This window comes from Dendrobates tinctorius, unplaced genomic scaffold (assembly GCF_039654945.1).
Source record: "Dendrobates tinctorius isolate UK_male_01 unplaced genomic scaffold, ASM3965494v1 ptg000032l, whole genome shotgun sequence".
Taxonomy (NCBI): domain Eukaryota; kingdom Metazoa; phylum Chordata; class Amphibia; order Anura; family Dendrobatidae; genus Dendrobates; species Dendrobates tinctorius.
The window spans coordinates 416321-435703 of NW_027361700.1; the positions used below are offsets into that span (position 1 = coordinate 416321).

At 45.2% G+C, this 19383-nt stretch overlaps 1 protein-coding gene across 7 annotated transcripts in view; it reads right to left on the reverse strand.

The window, feature by feature from the left end:
• Positions 1–15949: 15949 nt before the first annotated feature.
• CNTD1 (cyclin N-terminal domain containing 1) overlaps positions 15950–19383 on the reverse strand; it is a 60370-nt gene continuing 56936 nt past the window's right edge. For all 7 annotated transcript variants that reach the window (XM_073572294.1, XM_073572299.1, XM_073572297.1 and 4 more), the window contains exon 8: positions 15950–16472. In XM_073572294.1, coding sequence (XP_073428395.1) covers positions 16350–16472 — 123 coding nt within the window. In that variant the 3' untranslated portion in view covers positions 15950–16349. The remainder of the gene's footprint in view (positions 16473–19383) is intronic.

Here is a 19383-nt window from a genome sequence, read left to right on the forward strand (position 1 = left end):
GAGCATTGTAAGAAACTCATTGATGGTTACCGGAAGCGGTTGGTCACAGTTATTTTGGCTAAAGGTTGTGCAACCAAGTATTAGGCTGAGGGTGTCAATACTTTTGTCTGGTCCATTTTTGGAGTTTTGTGTGAAATGATCAATGTTTTGCTTTTTTGCTTCATTCTCTTTTGTGTTTTTTCATTTCAGACAAATTAAATGAAGATGATAATACCAAAGAATTTGTGTTTGCAATCATTTTCAGGAAGAAACTGAGTATTATCTGACAAAATTGCAGGGGTGTCAATACTTTTGGCCACAACTGTAGCTCCAAAAAGAAATTGTTTACTGGGGCTCTGCCTCCATCTAGTGGCTGATCCTAAAACTACAGTCAAAGTAAGAGTCTTTGTCAAGCTGTACAGAGGACTTTCCAGTTGAGCTGTTTTTTTTTTTTTTTTTTTATTCTTAGTGTAAAATCGAAAGTGACATTACGGACTTGACCGTGTTGTAGAGCACCTACCGGATGAGAGAATAATCCTTACAGCCATGTGAGCGTCTAGAAACCATTGCTTCAGCCAAAAATCCTTTCGTATTCTGGACTCCTAATATTTGAAAATAGCAGATTCAAGATAATCAACGAGGTCCCCAGTACAGGGTTTCCAGCCTTCATAAGAAATTTGCCTAATGCTAATGGGTAGCGGAGGTGAGGATTGGTGATAAACACGTAATTACTATCCTAGGATATATTACCCCGGGATGTTTGTTGTGAGCGGATATCGGAGACTTTCACTTGTGAGGTGCTGGACCGACCACGGGTCACCTGGCTGGTACTCTCAACTTGCAGGGCTGCTGAGTAACTGAGGCACTAAAAGGAGTGCTGTGCTCGGCGGCTAGATTTCCTGGTGTCTATCATTAGTGAAGAGGGGAATGTTACTCGGGGTAATGCAATATGATGGCCCGGGAAGGAAATGATGGGTGGCGGAGATCACCGTATCTCCTCCAGTGGCCTGAAACATAACACTCGTGCAGGAGGAGGAAGAGTGTCAGCACAGAGTGCAGTGGCAAAGCTGGCACATTTTGGTGGATCTGCAGGAAATCTAGAATCCGGCTGTGCAGGGACCTCCCCTGACCAGGGAAAGGTATTAGTTCTGAGGAAGGGGAGACTACAAATAGTAATACTCCTCCCAGACTGACTCAGGAACAGACACCTAATCAGGAACAGAGTCTTCCGGTAGACAAGGAGCCCACGCTGGGGGACGTCTTTAAAGCTATCAATTGTAACTCTGCTCTCTCTACCCTCAGTCTGCAGGTGGGGACACTTAAAGAGGAATTCTCCTTGAGGTGACAAGATTTAAGGAAGGTGAGAGAATAGTGGAAAATAGTGATATTGAGGACAAACTGCTAGACCTCACTAAAGATATGAGACGACATGTGAATCAGATTGCCTATCTGCTTGCAAAAACCGACAACCTAGAATATCGTTCAGGGAGAAACAACATTAGGCTGGTGGGAGTTCCGGAAAAGACGGAGAATCCCACTGAATACTTTGAGGCCTGGCTTAAGAAAGTGTTTGGGTCAGACACATTGTCCTCGCTCTATGCAGTGGACGGGCTCCCGACTCGTCCTATGCAACTGGGCGCACATCCCTGAGCCGGACTAATAAAATTGCTACAGTACATTATAGATAGAGAAGCTATTCTTCGTTCAGCTATAAATAACCCGGATATTACTATCGACGGCCAGAAGATATCCTTCTATCCAGATTATTCCGCGGAAGTCCAAAAAAGAGGCTTCAATTCTTTGATGTCAGGCTAGTTTCACACTAGCGTTTATTCGACGCGGCACCGCTAAGCCCCGCCCCCTGCCGGCTCCCTGCCCGCCCCATCCGGTCATCGCCGCCTACTATCGCACATGGACGCCTGCGTTCTGCGCACCCTATCTTTAGCATGGCCGTGCGCTAGTAGGATTTTGGCGTGCGCTGCGCACTTTTGAACGCAGCATGTTGCATTATGGCGCACCTTCAAAAGTGCGCAGCGCACGCCAAAATCCTACTAGCGCACGGCCAGCACACGATCTGCGCACTCTATGCTAATAATAGGGTGCGCAAATCGCAAGCGTCCATGTGCGACAGTAGGTGGCGATGACCGGATGGGGGCGGGGCTAAACGCTAGTGTGAAACTAGTCTAAAAGAGACGTCTAAGGGCAGCAGAAGTCCAATACTTAATGTTATACCCAGCTAAGTTGCGAGTGACAGCATTAGGGTCTGTTCAGTTTTTTGACAATCCGAAAAATGCCATGGACTGCCTGGATCAACATGAACAACAACTAAGAAAACACAACACTGAGGCTGCGTTCACACGTAGCGTTTTTTTCGCGTTTCCGCGGCGGTTTTAACTGCGCGATTTTGCCGCGAAAAATAAGCATCCCATGCATTCCTATGGGATTCCGCAATGCTGTGCTAATGCTGCGGTTTTTACCGCGGCGGAATCGCTTCGCGGTAAAAACCGCAGCATGCTCATTAATTTGCGGAATCGCGGCGATCCCGCACCCATAGGAATGCATTGTTCCGCTTATTTCCCGCATGTGGCTGTGCACACCATGCGGAAAGTAAGCAGAACATTTGCGGATGGTACCCACGGTCCGGAGGAGAGGAGACTGTCCTCCGGGCTTTGGGTACCATATTCCTGTAAAAAAAAAGAATTTAAAAATAAAAAATATTGTTATTCTCACCCTCCGACGTCCCGCGCACCCTTCCCGCTTCTCTTCACGCTCTCGTTCCCAGTAATCCTTTGCGAAAATGCTCGCGATGACGTCCGTTCTCGCGGGATCGCGAAGTCTCTCGGTCATTCGCGCGACGTCATCGCGAATTACCGCGAGACGTCGCGATCCCGCGAGAACTGACGTCATCGCGGGCATTTTCGCAAAGGATTACTGGGAACGGATGCGCGGGACGTCGGAGGGTAAGAATAACACTATTTTTTTTTACATCCTATCTTTTACTACTGATGCCGCATAGGCAGCCTCAGTAGCAAAAAGTTGGTCACACTCGTCAAACACTGTGTTTGACGAGTGTGACCAACCTGTCAATCAGTTCTCCAAGCGATGCTACAGATCGCTTGGAAAACGCTAGCATTCTGCAAGCTAATTACGCTTGCAAAATGCTAGTTTTTCCGCGGGAAAATCGCGGGAATTTAAAATGCGATTTTCCAGCGGACTGGAATTCCGGAATTCTCGCGGTAATTTCCGCGAGAGTTCCGTTACGTGTGCACTTAGCCGAGACTTGTTGAATAAGCTGTATCTACAAAAGGTTCCTTATGGGTCCATTTTTTTTTTCCCTTGTTCGTTGAATCTGCTGAAATGACTGGTATTGTATTCGCACCTTGAACAGGAGGAGTCCGGAGATTTTACATTGCCAGTTGCTGGAGCGGTAATGAAAACGTGCAATCAACATGTACTGTTTACTGGAGGACAGGTTCCCCAGATTTTGTTCTGTAATGTGTGATACAAGTTCACATAGTATCACTGTATTTTTTTGCCTTACTTTTCGTGTTTTGGTTAAAGGGTTTTTCTATGTGCGTCATTTGGTCATCAGGTCATTCAATGCTGTTTAATGTCATAACATCTAAATGTATGTCTAATTGTGAGATGCAGGTTAACCCCTTAATGTCCATGGACGGACATAGTCTGTCATAGCAGGATGTCAGTTCCCGCACCATGACAGATTCTGTCCGTCCTGCATTTAAACTGTCACTGCATGTAAACACGCAGTGACAGTTCCATGCTGACAGCTGAGAGGCACGGCAAGAGGTGCGAGGACCCATGCCGTCGGTCCCCTCACCCAGAACACTGTGATCGGTCAGTTAATCTGACTGACCGATCACAGCATGATCAGGCAGGAGATGCTGAAATTTCAGCATCTCCTGCCATATCAGTGCAGGAGCTCAGCGCTGCTGGTGGCTGAGCTTCCTGCATTAACAGCCAGGAGCGGCGTTTGCGCCCGCCCCTGGTTGTCAACCCCCTGGTTGCTGCGATTGAGCGCAATCGCAGCGTTCACAGGGGAGGCAGAGAGTCGGCGGCTCCCTCTGCCTTCTGATCTGCGTCCCCTCAATGTATTCGCAGGGCCCGATCTCTGCCATGATGACCCAGGGTCATCCAGATACGGAAAGCCTTTAAGACCATGCTCACAGCATGGTCTCAGAAGCATTCAGCATAGGCATAATACATTGCAATACTGGAGCATTGCAATATATTATACCTGCAATGAAAGTGAAAAAGTGAAAGTCCCATAAAGGGACAAGGTAAAAAAAAACAAAAGATTTAAAAAAAAATAAAATACGTAAAACACAATATTAAAAAATTTCATAGGCACATCTTCTTGACCACAACAGGTTACACTGCCTGTGTTGCCTATAGCAACCAATCACTAAGCATCTTTAATTTCACCAGAGCTGTTTAAACTTAAGCACAGCTTATGAAAAAAAGGTTACCTGTGCTTTTTAGCAGTCCTGATCCAGCATAGATCATGACAGTACCCTCCCCTTAATGAGGGGCCTCTGGACCCTCAAGACCGCTCCCCATCAGGGAACCACCTACAGCGGGGACGCCCAGAGTTCACCCCAGCAACTACCTCTATGTCAGGTTGATGAGAAACGAGCCCGCTGGTATTGGCAACGTATGTTCTGGAGGCAACACACATCTCCGAAGCGCTGACCTGGGGAACGGGTTGTGTATGTTTGGTATGAGCTGGTAACACTCCACAACACACTTCCACTGGATGTTTTTTGGTGGCCACCTATACACGCTCGTTCACACACAGGTCCGGACCTGAACGTTTATTGCCACTCGTTCGTTTGTCACCACTTGGAGAACTCTTTCTGGGATTGACAACAGAGGCATCCCCCTGTGTCACCACACTCACACCCCCGCACCTCACCAAGGGGTACACCAGCCTCCAACCCCTTCCACCATGAGGTCTGCGCCTCCCAAGGTTGGCCAATGGCGAGGGTTGAGACTTGCCCCTACTCTCCTGCAGCACATCTGCTGCCCTCACCGGAGAGGAAGGGGTCCGTTGAAGAGATACGGCAGAGACAGTAGTTCCTAGGCAACAGTCCTCACACGAGTGCCCCCAGCTGACCACTTCCCTCACCCGCCAATCTATTACCGGGTTGTGTCTCATCAGCCAAGGGAGGCCTAAAACAATAGGTACTGGCATTCCCTCCAAGGTGTAGCATGACAAGGACTCCTCATGATGTCCTATACACAGATGGATATTCTCTACGACCTTGGACAAGCTCCCCTGGCTCAGTGGGACAGAGTTTATGGCCTGGACGCTTATAGGCTGGGCTAGCATCCTACACCTCAGACCATGAGTCTGGACAAAGCGAGCATCCACCAGACTGACTCCTGCTCCGCTGTCCACAAAGACCGGTATCACGTCCGGTACCCCGCCAGCCAAACCTCTGCTGACATGGTACTTTGGGAGGGCAAAATGGGGGAAATGTATACTCCCTGGTCGCCTCCCTCCAAGCGACCAAGGGAATGCGGCTTCTCAGATGGCACAGATAATTTGGCGCGCAATGGGCAAGTCTTCAGGACATGACCAGTCTGCCCACAGTACAAACATGCCGACACCACTCCCCGAACCGTAGGCAGCTCCGAAAACAAACTAGCTCCTCCTACTTGCATGGGTTCGTCAGGAGACTTGGCATGAACTGGGTAGGCTCTCATAAAATGGCCAGGCTTCCCACAGGAAAAGCATACCCCCCCACCACGACGAGCCGCAGACACCCCCTTTTTTGTATCAACAACACCGGGCTGTCTGGGTTCCTCCGTCCGCACTGGTGGTCCTCCTCCCTAGCGAGGACATCAGGGGGCACTTTTTGTATATGTCTTTCCCTAAGGCGTCTATCCACCCGGATGGCAAGGGACATGGCGGCCTCCAGCGACCTGGGGGCGGCGTACTGCACCAGAGTATCCTGCAACTTTGGAGACAAACCCTGCACTTAAAAGTCAATTCAGACTACATCTTGAAGCTCATCAAGAGAATGCCAAGAGTGTGCAAAGCAGAAATCAAAGCAAAAGGTGGCTACTTTGAAGAACCTAGAATATAAGACATACAGTATTTTCAGTTGTTTCACACTTTTTTGTTAATTATATAATTCCACATGTGTTAATTCATAGTTTTGATGCCTTCAGAGTGAATCTACAATTTTCATAGTCATGAAAATAAAGAAAACGCTTTGATTGAGAAGGTGTGTCCAAACTTTTGGTCTGTACTGTGTGTGTATACACACACACACACACACACACACACACACACACACACACACAATGACTTATCTCGGCTAAGATAAAGCCTAGATCCTCAGGCTACATTCACACTTCACACTATGGGCGTAGCCAGGATCAAACCTGGGGGCAGAATCTCTTACTGTTCCGCAGAATTTCATACTGCACACCTTAGCTGCTGCAGAACCTCATACTTCACACCCCTACACTTGAAAATAAAGCCTGCACCTTAAGATGTGGTGATGAATGCAGTCTATTTATTCCAACTATCAGTTGATGTTGATGTTACTGAAGACGAGCAATGCCTGTCCTGGGCGTCCTTTTGGGCAGCTATGAGGTGTACCTGACTGGTGCTAAAAAAAAAAGGAGTGTTAGTCTGTGTGCTATCCCAGTTTCATTCTTTTTGGTACAGATAAGATATGGAGACAGATATGGATATATATAGATAGAGCAGATTTCTAATCTGCTTTTGCTATTGAAAACATTATCTATGAGCTCAAAAACCTTTCAGGTGATGCGGTTTTTTAAAAAGCTGATCTGCTTTTGCAACTGAAAAACGTATCCTCAAAAAACGCAGGAAAAACGCTGTGTGTGAATGTAGCCTTTAGATCAGGAATAGAACAGTCATTTATAGGACATTTCATAACTTTCCCAAATTCCTATGAAAAAATATTCAGCATATTCTGCATTGAACTACTGTACCCAATTTATTATATATTTTAGGAGTCGGAGTCGGTCCATTTTATACCGACTCCAACTCCGACTCCACCAAAATGAGCACTAACTCCGACTCCAAAGCCCTGCGGCACATGATACAGTCCTGTGTGACACGGCTCGCAGGCCGATAACTAAAACGACAAGACAAGGGGTAGGGAAACAGTTACAACGGTGGGCCCTGCGATAGGGAAAGGAGACATGGAGACCTCCTGCACTCCCCTGAGTCAGTGTCCCTAACGCTCCTAACGTTCCCTATGCCGGTTCCGCACCGGGCGCCGATCAGGAACCTGTCGCCCTAGCACACCCTACACCTATCCCTTGCTAGGGAGCTGGGTGGCGCAGGCACTGGCCCCACCGCTGTACTAATACACACTAAGGAAAAACACAAACAGGGAAACAAAACTTAGCTTTACTCTGTTGCACTTGCTCCTGGCAACAGAGAATGCAGCTCTCCTCCTGAATCTCTGCCACCAAGCTCTGTCAGAGCTACAAGGAAATCCCCTATGATTCCTTCCACACCAGGGCTTAGACAGTGCTGCAAGGAAAGCTCTCCAGCTCCTTCCTCCACCAAGGATGGTTGAAATGAACACTATCACCAACAATGATTGCAACACCTGTGACTCTTTTATAGCAGAGCCAGCAATCACACCTGCATAATAATCATGTGCAGTTAACTAAAGAAACTAGAGTGCAATGACGCTCACCACCATCGGGGGCAAACTTAGAACAAACGACACCACAGTGCAATAATCCTAATGGCCACCGGGGGCAAAAACCAAAATTAAGCACAGCTTAAGAAAAAAAAAGGTTACCTGTGCTTTTTATCAGTCCTAATCCAGCATGGATCATGACAATTATCATGCTGACACAGACCACCCTCTGACACAGACTGCAGGGGCAGCCAAGAATCAGGAACTTCTCTTTGTCTGGCATGAAGCATCCTCATTAATTTAAAAATTCAAACACAGATTAAAAAAAGAAACAGGATGGATTTCTCCAACCCAAGTATCATTTTAAGGCCGGTGTCACACTAGAGAGAAATACAGACTAGTATTATGCGAGAAAAAAAATCGCATAGCACCCAGACCAATGTTAATCTATGGGTGCAGCTCCCATCATCCAATGCAAATCTATGGGTACAAGAAAAAAACGGATTACACACGGACCATGTGTGTGACTTGCCAGAAATACGCAAGACTTCTCCAGGTGATAGGAAATTGAGTCATCCATTATCAGGAAGCTTTGGCATGCTAATTATCTTGAGAAGCTCAACAAAAAAAACAGGAAGCACACCTCCACGGAGTCCACCATCATGTCAACATATATCAATGTTGAGATGCTCATAGTTCTGGTGCAAGAGAGGCCAGAACTATGGGATCAGACAGACACCCATTATGCCGACTGGGTACGAAAGGAGGCAGCATGGCGGAGGATATGTGTCCAGATGTCCCATGACTATGAGGACAAACCTCTTGAGGCCCAGCAGCAAATTAGTAAGTACAATCCTTTAATAATATTATTGAGCAAAGTAAAATGTTTTACCATCAGACCCCAAAATCATAATCTGTGTTTTTTTTGTAGAATATGTGGTATATTTCTTAAAACTTGCAAAATTTCAGGCCGCATGAGACTGTATAAACTATATTTGAGATTCTAAAAACATATTTTCAATGTGCCAATTTTTTGGTATGTTACGTCACAGTGATTGATGTCATGAGACGCTGGCGCAGCATCAGGGACCAGTATCAGCGGGAACGTCAGCAGCGGGCCAAGAGTGGGGATGCAGCACCGACGAAAAGGAAGATCCGTTCTGGATCTGAGACTGTACGTGCATGCATAACACCACATTTTACACATGCTGTTAGGGTCACATCTAAATATATATATATATATATATATATATATATATATATATATATATATATATATATATTTTTTTTTTTTTTTTTTTTTTTTTCTTTTTAAATAAAAACAGCACGCAGTCAAACCTAACAGAGGAAGACAGCCTCTGACTCCCAGTCGGGGAAGGTGAAGAGGTGGCTGGCCCATCTACTGCACCTTCCAGCTGCATCCACCCACCACCACAAGCACCAGCACTGGCATCAGCACAACAGGAGAAACATCCAGAGAAGACCCAGGCAAACAGCAGCAGCCCTCCCGTGCCTCTGGAGACCTCAACCCAGCCTGCCGACATCACACGCCATGCCCGACGCAGGAGAGACATTACAGCCTCTGACACTAGGAGGCATGTTGATTCCAGGGTCTTAAACTATTTGGCCAGGGCTGCCCACGATCATGGTGAGGAAGCTTATGCCCACAGCCTGGCCCGATACCTCCGTCCAATACCCCGTGAGGTCAGGCTGCGTACCCGAGGTGCTATTCAGATATTGATAGATGATAGATTCCTGCACACCCCCCAATAACCCCAACACGGTATGTGAATTTTTGGAACAGTGGCAGCTGTTCAACAGTAATCTGCTTCAAATTCTGCCAATAACACAAGAGCAGACACAATCAGTAACTGAGCCACCTCCTCCCCGGGTGCCAACACCACAGCCAAATCCCCCCAACCCTACATTGGCCTACACAGGGCCAAAGGTCAGCCTATAATGCACCTGCCCAATATGGCCACTTGATCACACCCACTATTGGAGGCTGGATCCAAACATGGTATGGTCAACATGGCCATATTGGGGGTTATGAACCACGTGGGAACCCAAATACCCAGTAGTATCCACAACAGTATCCCTCATCCCACTACATTCCTCCAACACAGGATCCTGACCAGATACACCATCCTGGGGCTGAATATGTAAACCCACAGGGTGAGATACAAGTTGCGCCTCAAACGCAGCAAACAGCTCAAGCTGCCCTCCCGCCATCACCACCCCCAACCTACCATAACTTATAATTTTGTTTTTTTTATTAAAAAATGTGATTGTAATATTTTTGTTTTTCGTATGCTAATTTTTTATTACTTTGTCGGCCCAGATTGATTGGCCAAAAAAGCCATATGGTAATAGTATGGTATTTGGATTTGCAAATCACTATGTTTGGATTAAAAACAGCTAAAATTATGTGACTTATGTCTGATTTAATGATGATATTGGTCATCTTCTGATTTACACACTTTACACCTTATAAGGGAAATACAACACACACTTCACACATAAACATGATTTTTAATTCAACACATAATTAAAATTTACAACATAGAAACAGGATTATCTTGCCATGGAGTAGGATCCCTCTGGTGAAACAAAATAATTTGTCAACACATCCCGCACCTTTAGTACAGAGGGCTTAAGACGGGGAGGTATCACATGTGTAATAGGCCTGACAACATTTCACAACACAACTTCATCACCATCAGACGAGGAGCAGTCATGTATTATGGTAAAATTGTGAAGGATCACACACGCTTTAATCACCTCATTCACATTGGATTCACTAAGCTGAATGGCTGACTGCAGAACACGCAATTTGGCACAAAGAATGACAAAGGCCCACTCCACCAGTCGTCGTGCGCGGGATAGGCGCAAGTTGAATATTCTGCACTGGTGGTCCAGGGTTCTACGGGGTGTGAGGCAGCGACCGGTGTCATGTGAGGGTCGCTATGTGTCCCCCAGGATGCGCTCAAAAGCATATTAGATCCGCTGTCCGCTGGAGAGCCTTGTGGTCACAGCAGCGTCCCTGTGACTCACAAGGCAGAATAAAAGTAAGTTTGAACCTGGTCAAGTTATTTTGACAAAGGAGCTTGTTCAGGAAAACCCGGTATGGGCTTTTATTTTTAAAACGGACTGCAGAAAGGTAGTGGGGTCCAGTCCGTTTCCTCCAGCCCATATCTTATAAGTGGCTTATGGCCACAGATTGGAGTGAAGGAAAAAAGACCCTGCATACATGGCAGTGCGGTCGCTCACGGCAACTAGCCCCGGACTGCCTTTTGTTTTCCCGGCTGCGATCCGGAGGATACAGCGTGCTGTGAACTGTATGAGTTTTGTTGGATATTAAACACATTTTGTTTTGAACTTGCTTGGGTCACTGCCTCATCACTGCACAGCGTGGACACCGCTGCACTACAGGGGATAGGGCCTCATGACATGACCGGTTAATTGAAAGGCCTCATCTGAAATCATCACATAAGGCACAGCTTCCATAGTGGACCCTGGTAGCTGACGTGGGGGTGGTAGGTCCAACTCATTATTGCGCAGCCGCCAACCCATAATGGAAGAATTGAAGACTCTTGAGTCTCCAGTTCTTCCATAGGCCCCAATATCAACAATTATAAACCTGTAGCCACTGTCAACCAGGGCCAACAGCACTACAGAAAAATACTGTTTATAAAATTGGGACCCTGAGTTCTGCGGCTTACGCACACAGATGTGCTTTACATTCAGGGCTCCAATACAGTTGGGAATCTGGCACATCTCCTCAAAGCCATGGGCTATCCACAACCAGTCTTCCATTTTGGGCTCTGGCATGACCACATGCCTGAGACGGTGGATTTTCCAATTAAAAAATTCCAGATGCAGTGCTGCATAGGAAAGGCCAGTGGAACAGAAGTGTAAACAGAAAAAGAAAAAAATGAGAATACATTCCACCAAAAAAAAACAGTTTACTCATTCTTAAAAGTTTGAGTCAATAGCTAATAAGCCATGCCTTTCAAAAAATAAACTACATGCAATGGCTTTGCTCTACATAATACCAGAATATATTGTGAATGTCCAAATGTTGTACTCTCCTAATATAAAACAAGGAACACAAAAAGTAAGGGATGAGTGCATTAAATACACAAGGGTGTTTGATACATCATCAACATAGAGGATGAATACATACCGTAATGTAAGTATAAGGCGCTCCTGAGCAGAAATCCACTTGCGCATCCTGGCGTCCTTAAAGGTGATCCCAGGGTGCACTGTCTCCAACAAAATATCAAAGGTAGCAAGGCTCATCTGACAATATTGGAAGAACTTGTCAGGATGGGTATGCAGAGATGAATAGAGACGGTGGAAATGGCCTTTAGTGAGGCGTTGCCTCAAAAGCGGATGTACCCACATTCGTCTCCGCCTCCTTGGATCCATAATCACTGGGCATGGCTCCCCAAAATGTTGCGACAAAACCCAGTTGTAAAGCACACGCTCAGTTGTGTTGAAAGTAAGTTTGTCTGACTTGTTTGACACAAAGCAGAAATACACCAACACGAGCACGGACTCTAATGCAAAGATTGGAGGCTGACACCTGTAGTAGAGGCAATAAATAGGGTTGTTGATTAGGATTTAAACTATTTTCAGGCCTAGAAACCGTTATATGTCCATTTTGCAAGGGTGTGAGAAAATCTTGCTATACAGATGCCATACAGATGTCACACGGATACCTTGATGGGAAAAAAAATCGCATCCACGCATTGCAAACGGATGACATACGGATCACTGTTCACGAAACAATGATGCGATTCTCATCCGTGAAAAACTGACCGATATTTTATACATTATGTGTGACGCCAGCCTAATCAGTGTAACAGCGCCAACCTGACAATGTTGGCTCTGACGGGATGATGTGGGATATTAGGGGTAGTAGGCCGGTGGCTCTGATGGGATGATGTGGGATATTAGATTGAGTGTGGCTATGCAGAATGGGCGGGGCTATACACAGTTTTATATAGATAGATATCATTATAATTTGTTATACACACGTGGTAAAAAATTGTTGGTATCTCTCGTGTAATGACAGAAAAACCCACAATGGTCACAGAAATAACTTAAATCTGACAAAAGTAATAAATCAAAAATCTATGAAAATGAACAAATGAAAGTCAGACATTGCTTCTCAACCTTGCTTCCACAAAATTAAAAAAAAAAATAAAACTCATGAAATAGGCCTGGACAGAAATGATGGTACCCCTGAAAATAATGTGACAAAAGCGACATGTTAAATAAAGATGTGTCCACTAATTAGCATCACAGTTGTCTACAATCTTGGAATCAGTGAGTGGGCCTGTATAGAGGGCTACAGATACTCACTGTGCTGTTTGGTGACATGGTGTGTATCACACTCAACATGGACCAGAGGAAGTGAAGGAAAGTTGTCTCAGGAGATTAGAAAGAAAATTATAGACAAATATGTTGCACATATTATTCAGAAATTTAAGCTCCATGGGACTGTGGCCAACCTCTCTGGACGAGGCCGCAGGAGGAAAATTGATGACAAACCAAAGAGAAGGATAATACAAATGGTAACAAAAGAGCCCAGAAAAACTTCTAAACAGATTAAAGGTGAACTTCAAGCTCAAGCAACATCAGTGTCAGATCGCACCATCCGTCGTTGTATGACCCAAAGTGGACTTCATGGGAGGTGACCAAGGAGGACACCATTGTTGAAAAAAAATCATAAAAAAGCCAGACTGGAATTTGCCAAACTACATGTTGACAAGCCACAAAGCATCTGGGAGAATGTCCTATGGACAAATGAGACAAAAATGGAACTTTTTGGTAAGGCACATCAACTCTACATTCACAGATGGAAAAATGAAACATATCAAGAAAAGAACACTGTCCCTACTGTGAAACATGGAGGAAGCTCTGTTATGTTCTGGGGCTGCTTTGCTGCATCTGGCACAGGGTGTCTAGAATCTGTTTGGCCAAAATATCAGCTAATACTCCACATTTTTTTTTTAAATGTGTTTTTTGCACTTTTTATTCGGGGTGCAGCTGGGCCCATTTGGTCTTGTAAACTGCGGTGTCTGTTCACACGGCATGCATTTTGTAGGCGCCGGGCAGCCCGCCTGAGCTAATAGAAGGGTGTTGGTGCTAGGCTGGCCTGGATGCTGTGCATGGCCTTAGTGTGAACAGCGCCGCATACAAGTTGTTTTGTGCATCAACATACCAGGCAACCGCCCCCTCCATGTATTGGTAGGCTGAGAGCAGTTGCTTGATTGGTATTCTTGCACCTGTGTTGCCATCTTTATTATATGGGTCCACTGCATCCTGATAGTGCATTTGTTTGGAGGCCTGTACGGGTAAACTTTGTTGTTCTCTTGCTGTCTAGAATCTGTGCAGGGTACAATGAAATCTCAAGGCTATCAAGGGATTCTAGAGAGAAATGTACTGCCCAGTGTCAGAAAGCTTGGTCTCAGTCGCAAGTCATATGCAGAGGCATATCCAGGGGGGGCAGCCGGGGCAGTTGCCCCGAGCGCAGCCAGTAGGGGAGCGCAGTTGGGCCGCCTAATGTAGCGGTCCACAGTGTCTCCCCCCGGCGGCTGTGTTCTGCCACTCCCCGTCCTATGAGATGGCTGTTCTCTGTGACGGCTGGCGCAGAGGAGGCCGCGACGGCTCCCAGTCAGCAATTGTACTGGCGTCTATTCAGACGCCAGTACAACTGAAGCTCTGACGGCCGGGTCAGAGCGATGTCAGCAGCGTGATCAGGTCATGTGATCACGCTGCTGACGTCACTCCCTGGCGCCCAGAGCGAATGCTGGTGGTAAGTGTGCTCCTCTGTGGAGCTGAAGAACCACCGAAGATGGGAGATGGGGGGGTGTTAATGAGTGGGGTGGTTAATGAGTGGAGATGGGGATTAATGAGTGGAGATGGGGGTTAATGTGTGGGGGTTAATGACCACATGCCGTCTGGAAAAGGCAACCTTCAAACAAGAGACAACTGGAGCAGTTTGCTCTTGAGGAGTGGGCCAAAATACCTGTCGAGAGGCGCAGAATTCTCATTGACAGTTACAGGAATCGGTTGATTGCAGTGATTGCCTCAAAAGGCTATGCAACAAAATATTAAGTTAAGGGTACTAACATTTCAGTCCAGGCCTATTTCATGAGTTTTATTTATTTTTTTTAAATTCTGTGGAATCATGGCTGAAGAGCAATGTCTGACTTTCATTTGTTCATTTTCATAGATTTTTTATTTATTCCTTTTGTCAGATTCAAGTTATTTCTGTGACCATTGTGGGTTTTTTCTGTCATTAAATGAGGGGTACCAACAATTTCTACCACGTGTGTAACTAACCACAGTTAGTTACTATGCCCGGGCAACGCCGGGCTCTTCAGCTAGTAATGTTATATTATCAAATAAATTTCCGGCTCACAGTACAAAGTGATCTGGATCGTTGTAATTACACTGAGAACGGTGCTGGATCCTGGAGAAGGTGATGGTTGGGGAATTTATTAATACACTCGCACTGCATTACATGCACATATACACATATTTAATAAAATAACAGACCGGAGTGCTTTTTTAACACCTATATACACAGCTGATGACATAGGATACACTATTTACAGTAGGGGATGTCCCACATGACCTTGCTCCCCCTCCCTTCACAATGACCCTTGCACACAGTTATGTTACTTAAAGGGGTATTCCCACCTCCACAATCCTATCCCAATATGTAGTAGGTGTAATAATAAAAGTAAATACATCTAATTAGAAATGTGGTATAGTTCTTCTGATTTGCAATGTTGCTTATCCCATCTGCAGGGCATTGCAGTAGCATAGGTATCTATGGTTACGACCACTAACAGCTAACTGTCACAATGGTTGTGACCACGGATACCTAAGCTACTGGCATGCCCTGCACATGAAGAAAGCAACAGCAAATACCTCCAAATAGCAAATCAGAAGAACTATACTACATTTCTATCAGTAATATCATTATTACACCTACTACATATTAGAATAAGCTCTTGGAGATGGGAATACCCCTTTAAGTACAAGAGATGGGGTCTGGGTCAGTATATTGGTGCTAATGTACATGTGGCTTTCTTGAAAGAACAGAAAGTATGAGCATACCACTGTCCGACTGAGAAAATTGATTATGTTAATACAGATTGTGATATGAATAACATAAAAAAACTGATTAAAAAATAGGTCAGTTTGATGACACTTTGTTGTAAATTACTGTATATTTTCCACTTTCATGTCCTAACTTACAAAGAACACTAAATAATCAGAATGTAGTCATAAGGTCCAAGAATGCGGTTTTATTAATCCGAAGGATAGATGGATATAAACACAATTAGTATATCCTTTTTATTACCTCTCCACAAGATATGTGATAACTTGCTGATCACTGAAGTTATGACCTCTGCTACCTTCAACTATCTGGAGAACAGGACTCTGCAATATCTATGTGACCGTGCAAGAAGGAGGAGTGCTTCCAACAATCCCTAGACAATGTCCAGTGCGAGGTGCGTAGGCGCAACCACAGCTGCCTTTTAATGGCGCATTTCAGATTCAGTGGGAGTCCCAGTGGTTGGATCCACATTGATCAGCAACGTATGACCAATGATGTAGAGACTTAGAACAATCTCACTAACATAAAGAAAAAGCATTAAACACATTAATAGGATACAATAAGCTGAAAGGTTATTGGGAATCCTCGTGACTAAACACGGCAGCGTCTCCTACACAATGCTTCAATATTGCAGAGCACATATCAAACACGGAGGTCACTGAAATGCCTGTGATGTTGCTCAAATGCTCCAAAACCTGAAGAAATTGATAGAAGGGAAAATTTAGAAAACTGAAAAAGAACAAAGCCAACCTTAACAAAAGAGAAATGAGCTATCTAGGTAAACCTCCAGCATTTTAGTGAAGGTAATTTATTTTCAGTAATTCTCCCTCAGATTTATCTACAGTGGTTTTTGGCTACTATCCATGCAACGAGACAAACCTGTACATTGCTACAATGGGAACTCAAAAGTACTGATACACACATGGCCAAACTATGATACCAAACAGCACAGTGACTACTTTTCTTCCTTTTAAATTAGCAGACTGACTGTACAAGTCTGTAGACGCTATTGATTCTAATTAGAGGACTTGTTTTAATTTTCCTATGGTCAAATTATTTTCAATCTTTTCTAAGGGTACCATTTTTGACCAGGCAATATTTTTTTTCACATTTTTATGATAACCCACAATTTAAATGCAATGTCTGATTCATTAATTCATATTCGGTAAATTTTAAATTGAAAATTACTTCTCTCAATCACTTATTTGGGGGATACAGGAAACCATGGGTGTATGCTGCTGACACGAGCAAGAAAAAAAATTAACTCCTCCCCAGCAGGCTACACCTACCAACTGCAACCGAGTCAATCAGTTTTTGCTTAGTGTCTATAGGAGGCAGATACAGATCTGCATTCAGACCCATCTTGTTAGGCGTCAGGTTTCTGCGTCTGATCTGCAGGAATCCAGGCCCTTACATTCTGCGGTCTCTTGCTGTTTAAATACCGCAGAGGAGATTGCCTTGCAGCAAATCTCTCCAGGGGCTAAGTCCCTCTGTCCTCCTTCTGAGCATGCTCATGAGACGATTTCCCATTGGAGATCGGGAGTCATGTGCTCAGGTCCTGCTCCAGATCTCATTAGTCCATCTCGGAGATCTGGAAGCCATACATATTCTCAGGGTGGACAACTGGGCCTCCAGTGTTCCCAGTCACGAGGGTATTTCTGCGGGAGATTGGTGTCTAAACCCAACTGTCTTCTCCTTGATTTGTCTCCAGTGGGACACCCCCTGACGTCGACTTGATAGCATCCAGAATGAACAACAAAGTTCCCAGTTTATGTCCCGGTCTCGCAATCCCATAACGATCAATTCCGATGCTTTGGCAATATCCTGGGGTCAATTTATCCTCTTATTTGTACCCCCACTCCAATTACCAAGTTCCTCAAGAATATCAAGTCAGTGAGCGTTCCAGTCATCCTCATAGCTCCAGGCTGGGCCAAAAGAGCCTGGTACACAAAGATAATCAATGTTCTCGCAGATGTTCTCTAGAGGCTCCAGATCTTTTTTCCCAGGGTCACCTCTTCCACTACAATTCACAGTCTCTCAGTTTATCAGCATGGCTGTTGAAGCTGCAGTCTTGAATGCCACAGGGTTCTCTGACCAAGTTATTCAAACTATGATCAAAAATAAGAAAACTATCTTCCTTCCGCATATACCATGGCACTTGTAAAGCCTTTTATCGATGGTGGGAGGCCAATCAGATCGCGCCACTGTCCTATTCTCTTGCCTCCCTCCTGGCTTTCCTGCATTCAGGCCTGGATTTTTTCCTGGCTCTCTAAAAGGTCAGGTCTCCTCCTTTTCTATCCTTTTCCAGAAGAACGTTGTCTCTACACAAACTGGATCTCGTCAGAGCTTAACGCCTCTACGTATCTGGAACAGCATCTTTCAGATGTTCAAATTCTCCTTTTGTGGTTCCTGAAGGTTCTTTTAAAGGTCTCTCCAATCCCAATGCTATGATTGCCCGGTGGATTTGTTCCCCTCACTCGGAACGCTTCCAGTATGTTAGAAGACTGCGCCCACCCAGGGGTCACTGCTCACTTCACACATGCAGTGGGGACTTCCTGAGTGGTCCGCTTCAGGCCTTTGCATTGTAGCTCTGCAAGGCTGCCAATGTTCTTCGCACCATACCTTTTCCAGGTTTTACAGGTTCACACCTATGCCTCGTCCGATGCCAGCCTGGGCAGGAACGTTCTGGGTGTACCGGTCTTCAATCTGTGAGTAGCTCTTTTTCCCACCCTATGGACTGCTTTAGGACGTCACATGATTTCCTGTGTTCCCCAATGAAGTGATAGAGAAAACAAGATTTTCCGTGCTCACCGTAAAATCTTTTTCTAGTCATCATTAGGAGACAAAACACCAGCCATTAGTTGTACCTTTGTTGGTTAGATTTTATATTATCTCTGTTTCTCCTTCTGATTGCTTTCTCACGTATGGTGCTTTCACATTATGTTTAGGGACACGCTCAGTCGGTGCACATGTCCGAATCCAAAGCAAAACGAGATTCGAGTGTACGCTCCGACGGGTCCATAGACCGGAATGGTGCCGGCAGAGCAAATGTGCGCTCTGACCTGCATCATTTTCAGGAGTTTACCTCAACAGGAGGCAGACACTCATACGCAGTCAACCACATCTGAGTGTCCGCCTCCAGTAGGCGTACACTCCCAAAAATGTTGCACGTCAGAATGCACGTTCGCTCTGCCGGCACCATTACTGTCTATGGCCCCATCGGCTCAAATGTCCAATGTGAAAGCACACTAAGTGATTAACCCCGTTTCAGTTGGTGTGTGTAGCCTGGTGGGGAGGAGTTAATTTTTTTCTGCATAGTGTCAGCCTCTTTGAGAAAAAGATTTTACGGTACCCCAAATCTTATTTTATCAGTGTCAAGATATTTCAGTGATCATTTAGGGTTTTTCTTACTATGACAGAATGGTACCAACAATTTTGTCCATGTGTGTAAATAACTATGTATATGCTTCAATACAACTACAGTGGCATGTAAAAGTTTGGGCACTTCAGGTCAAAATTACTGTAATTATGAACATTTAGGGTATGTGCACACGTTGCGGATTTGGCCCTGCGGTTCCGCAGCAGATCCGCAGGCATTGTACAGTA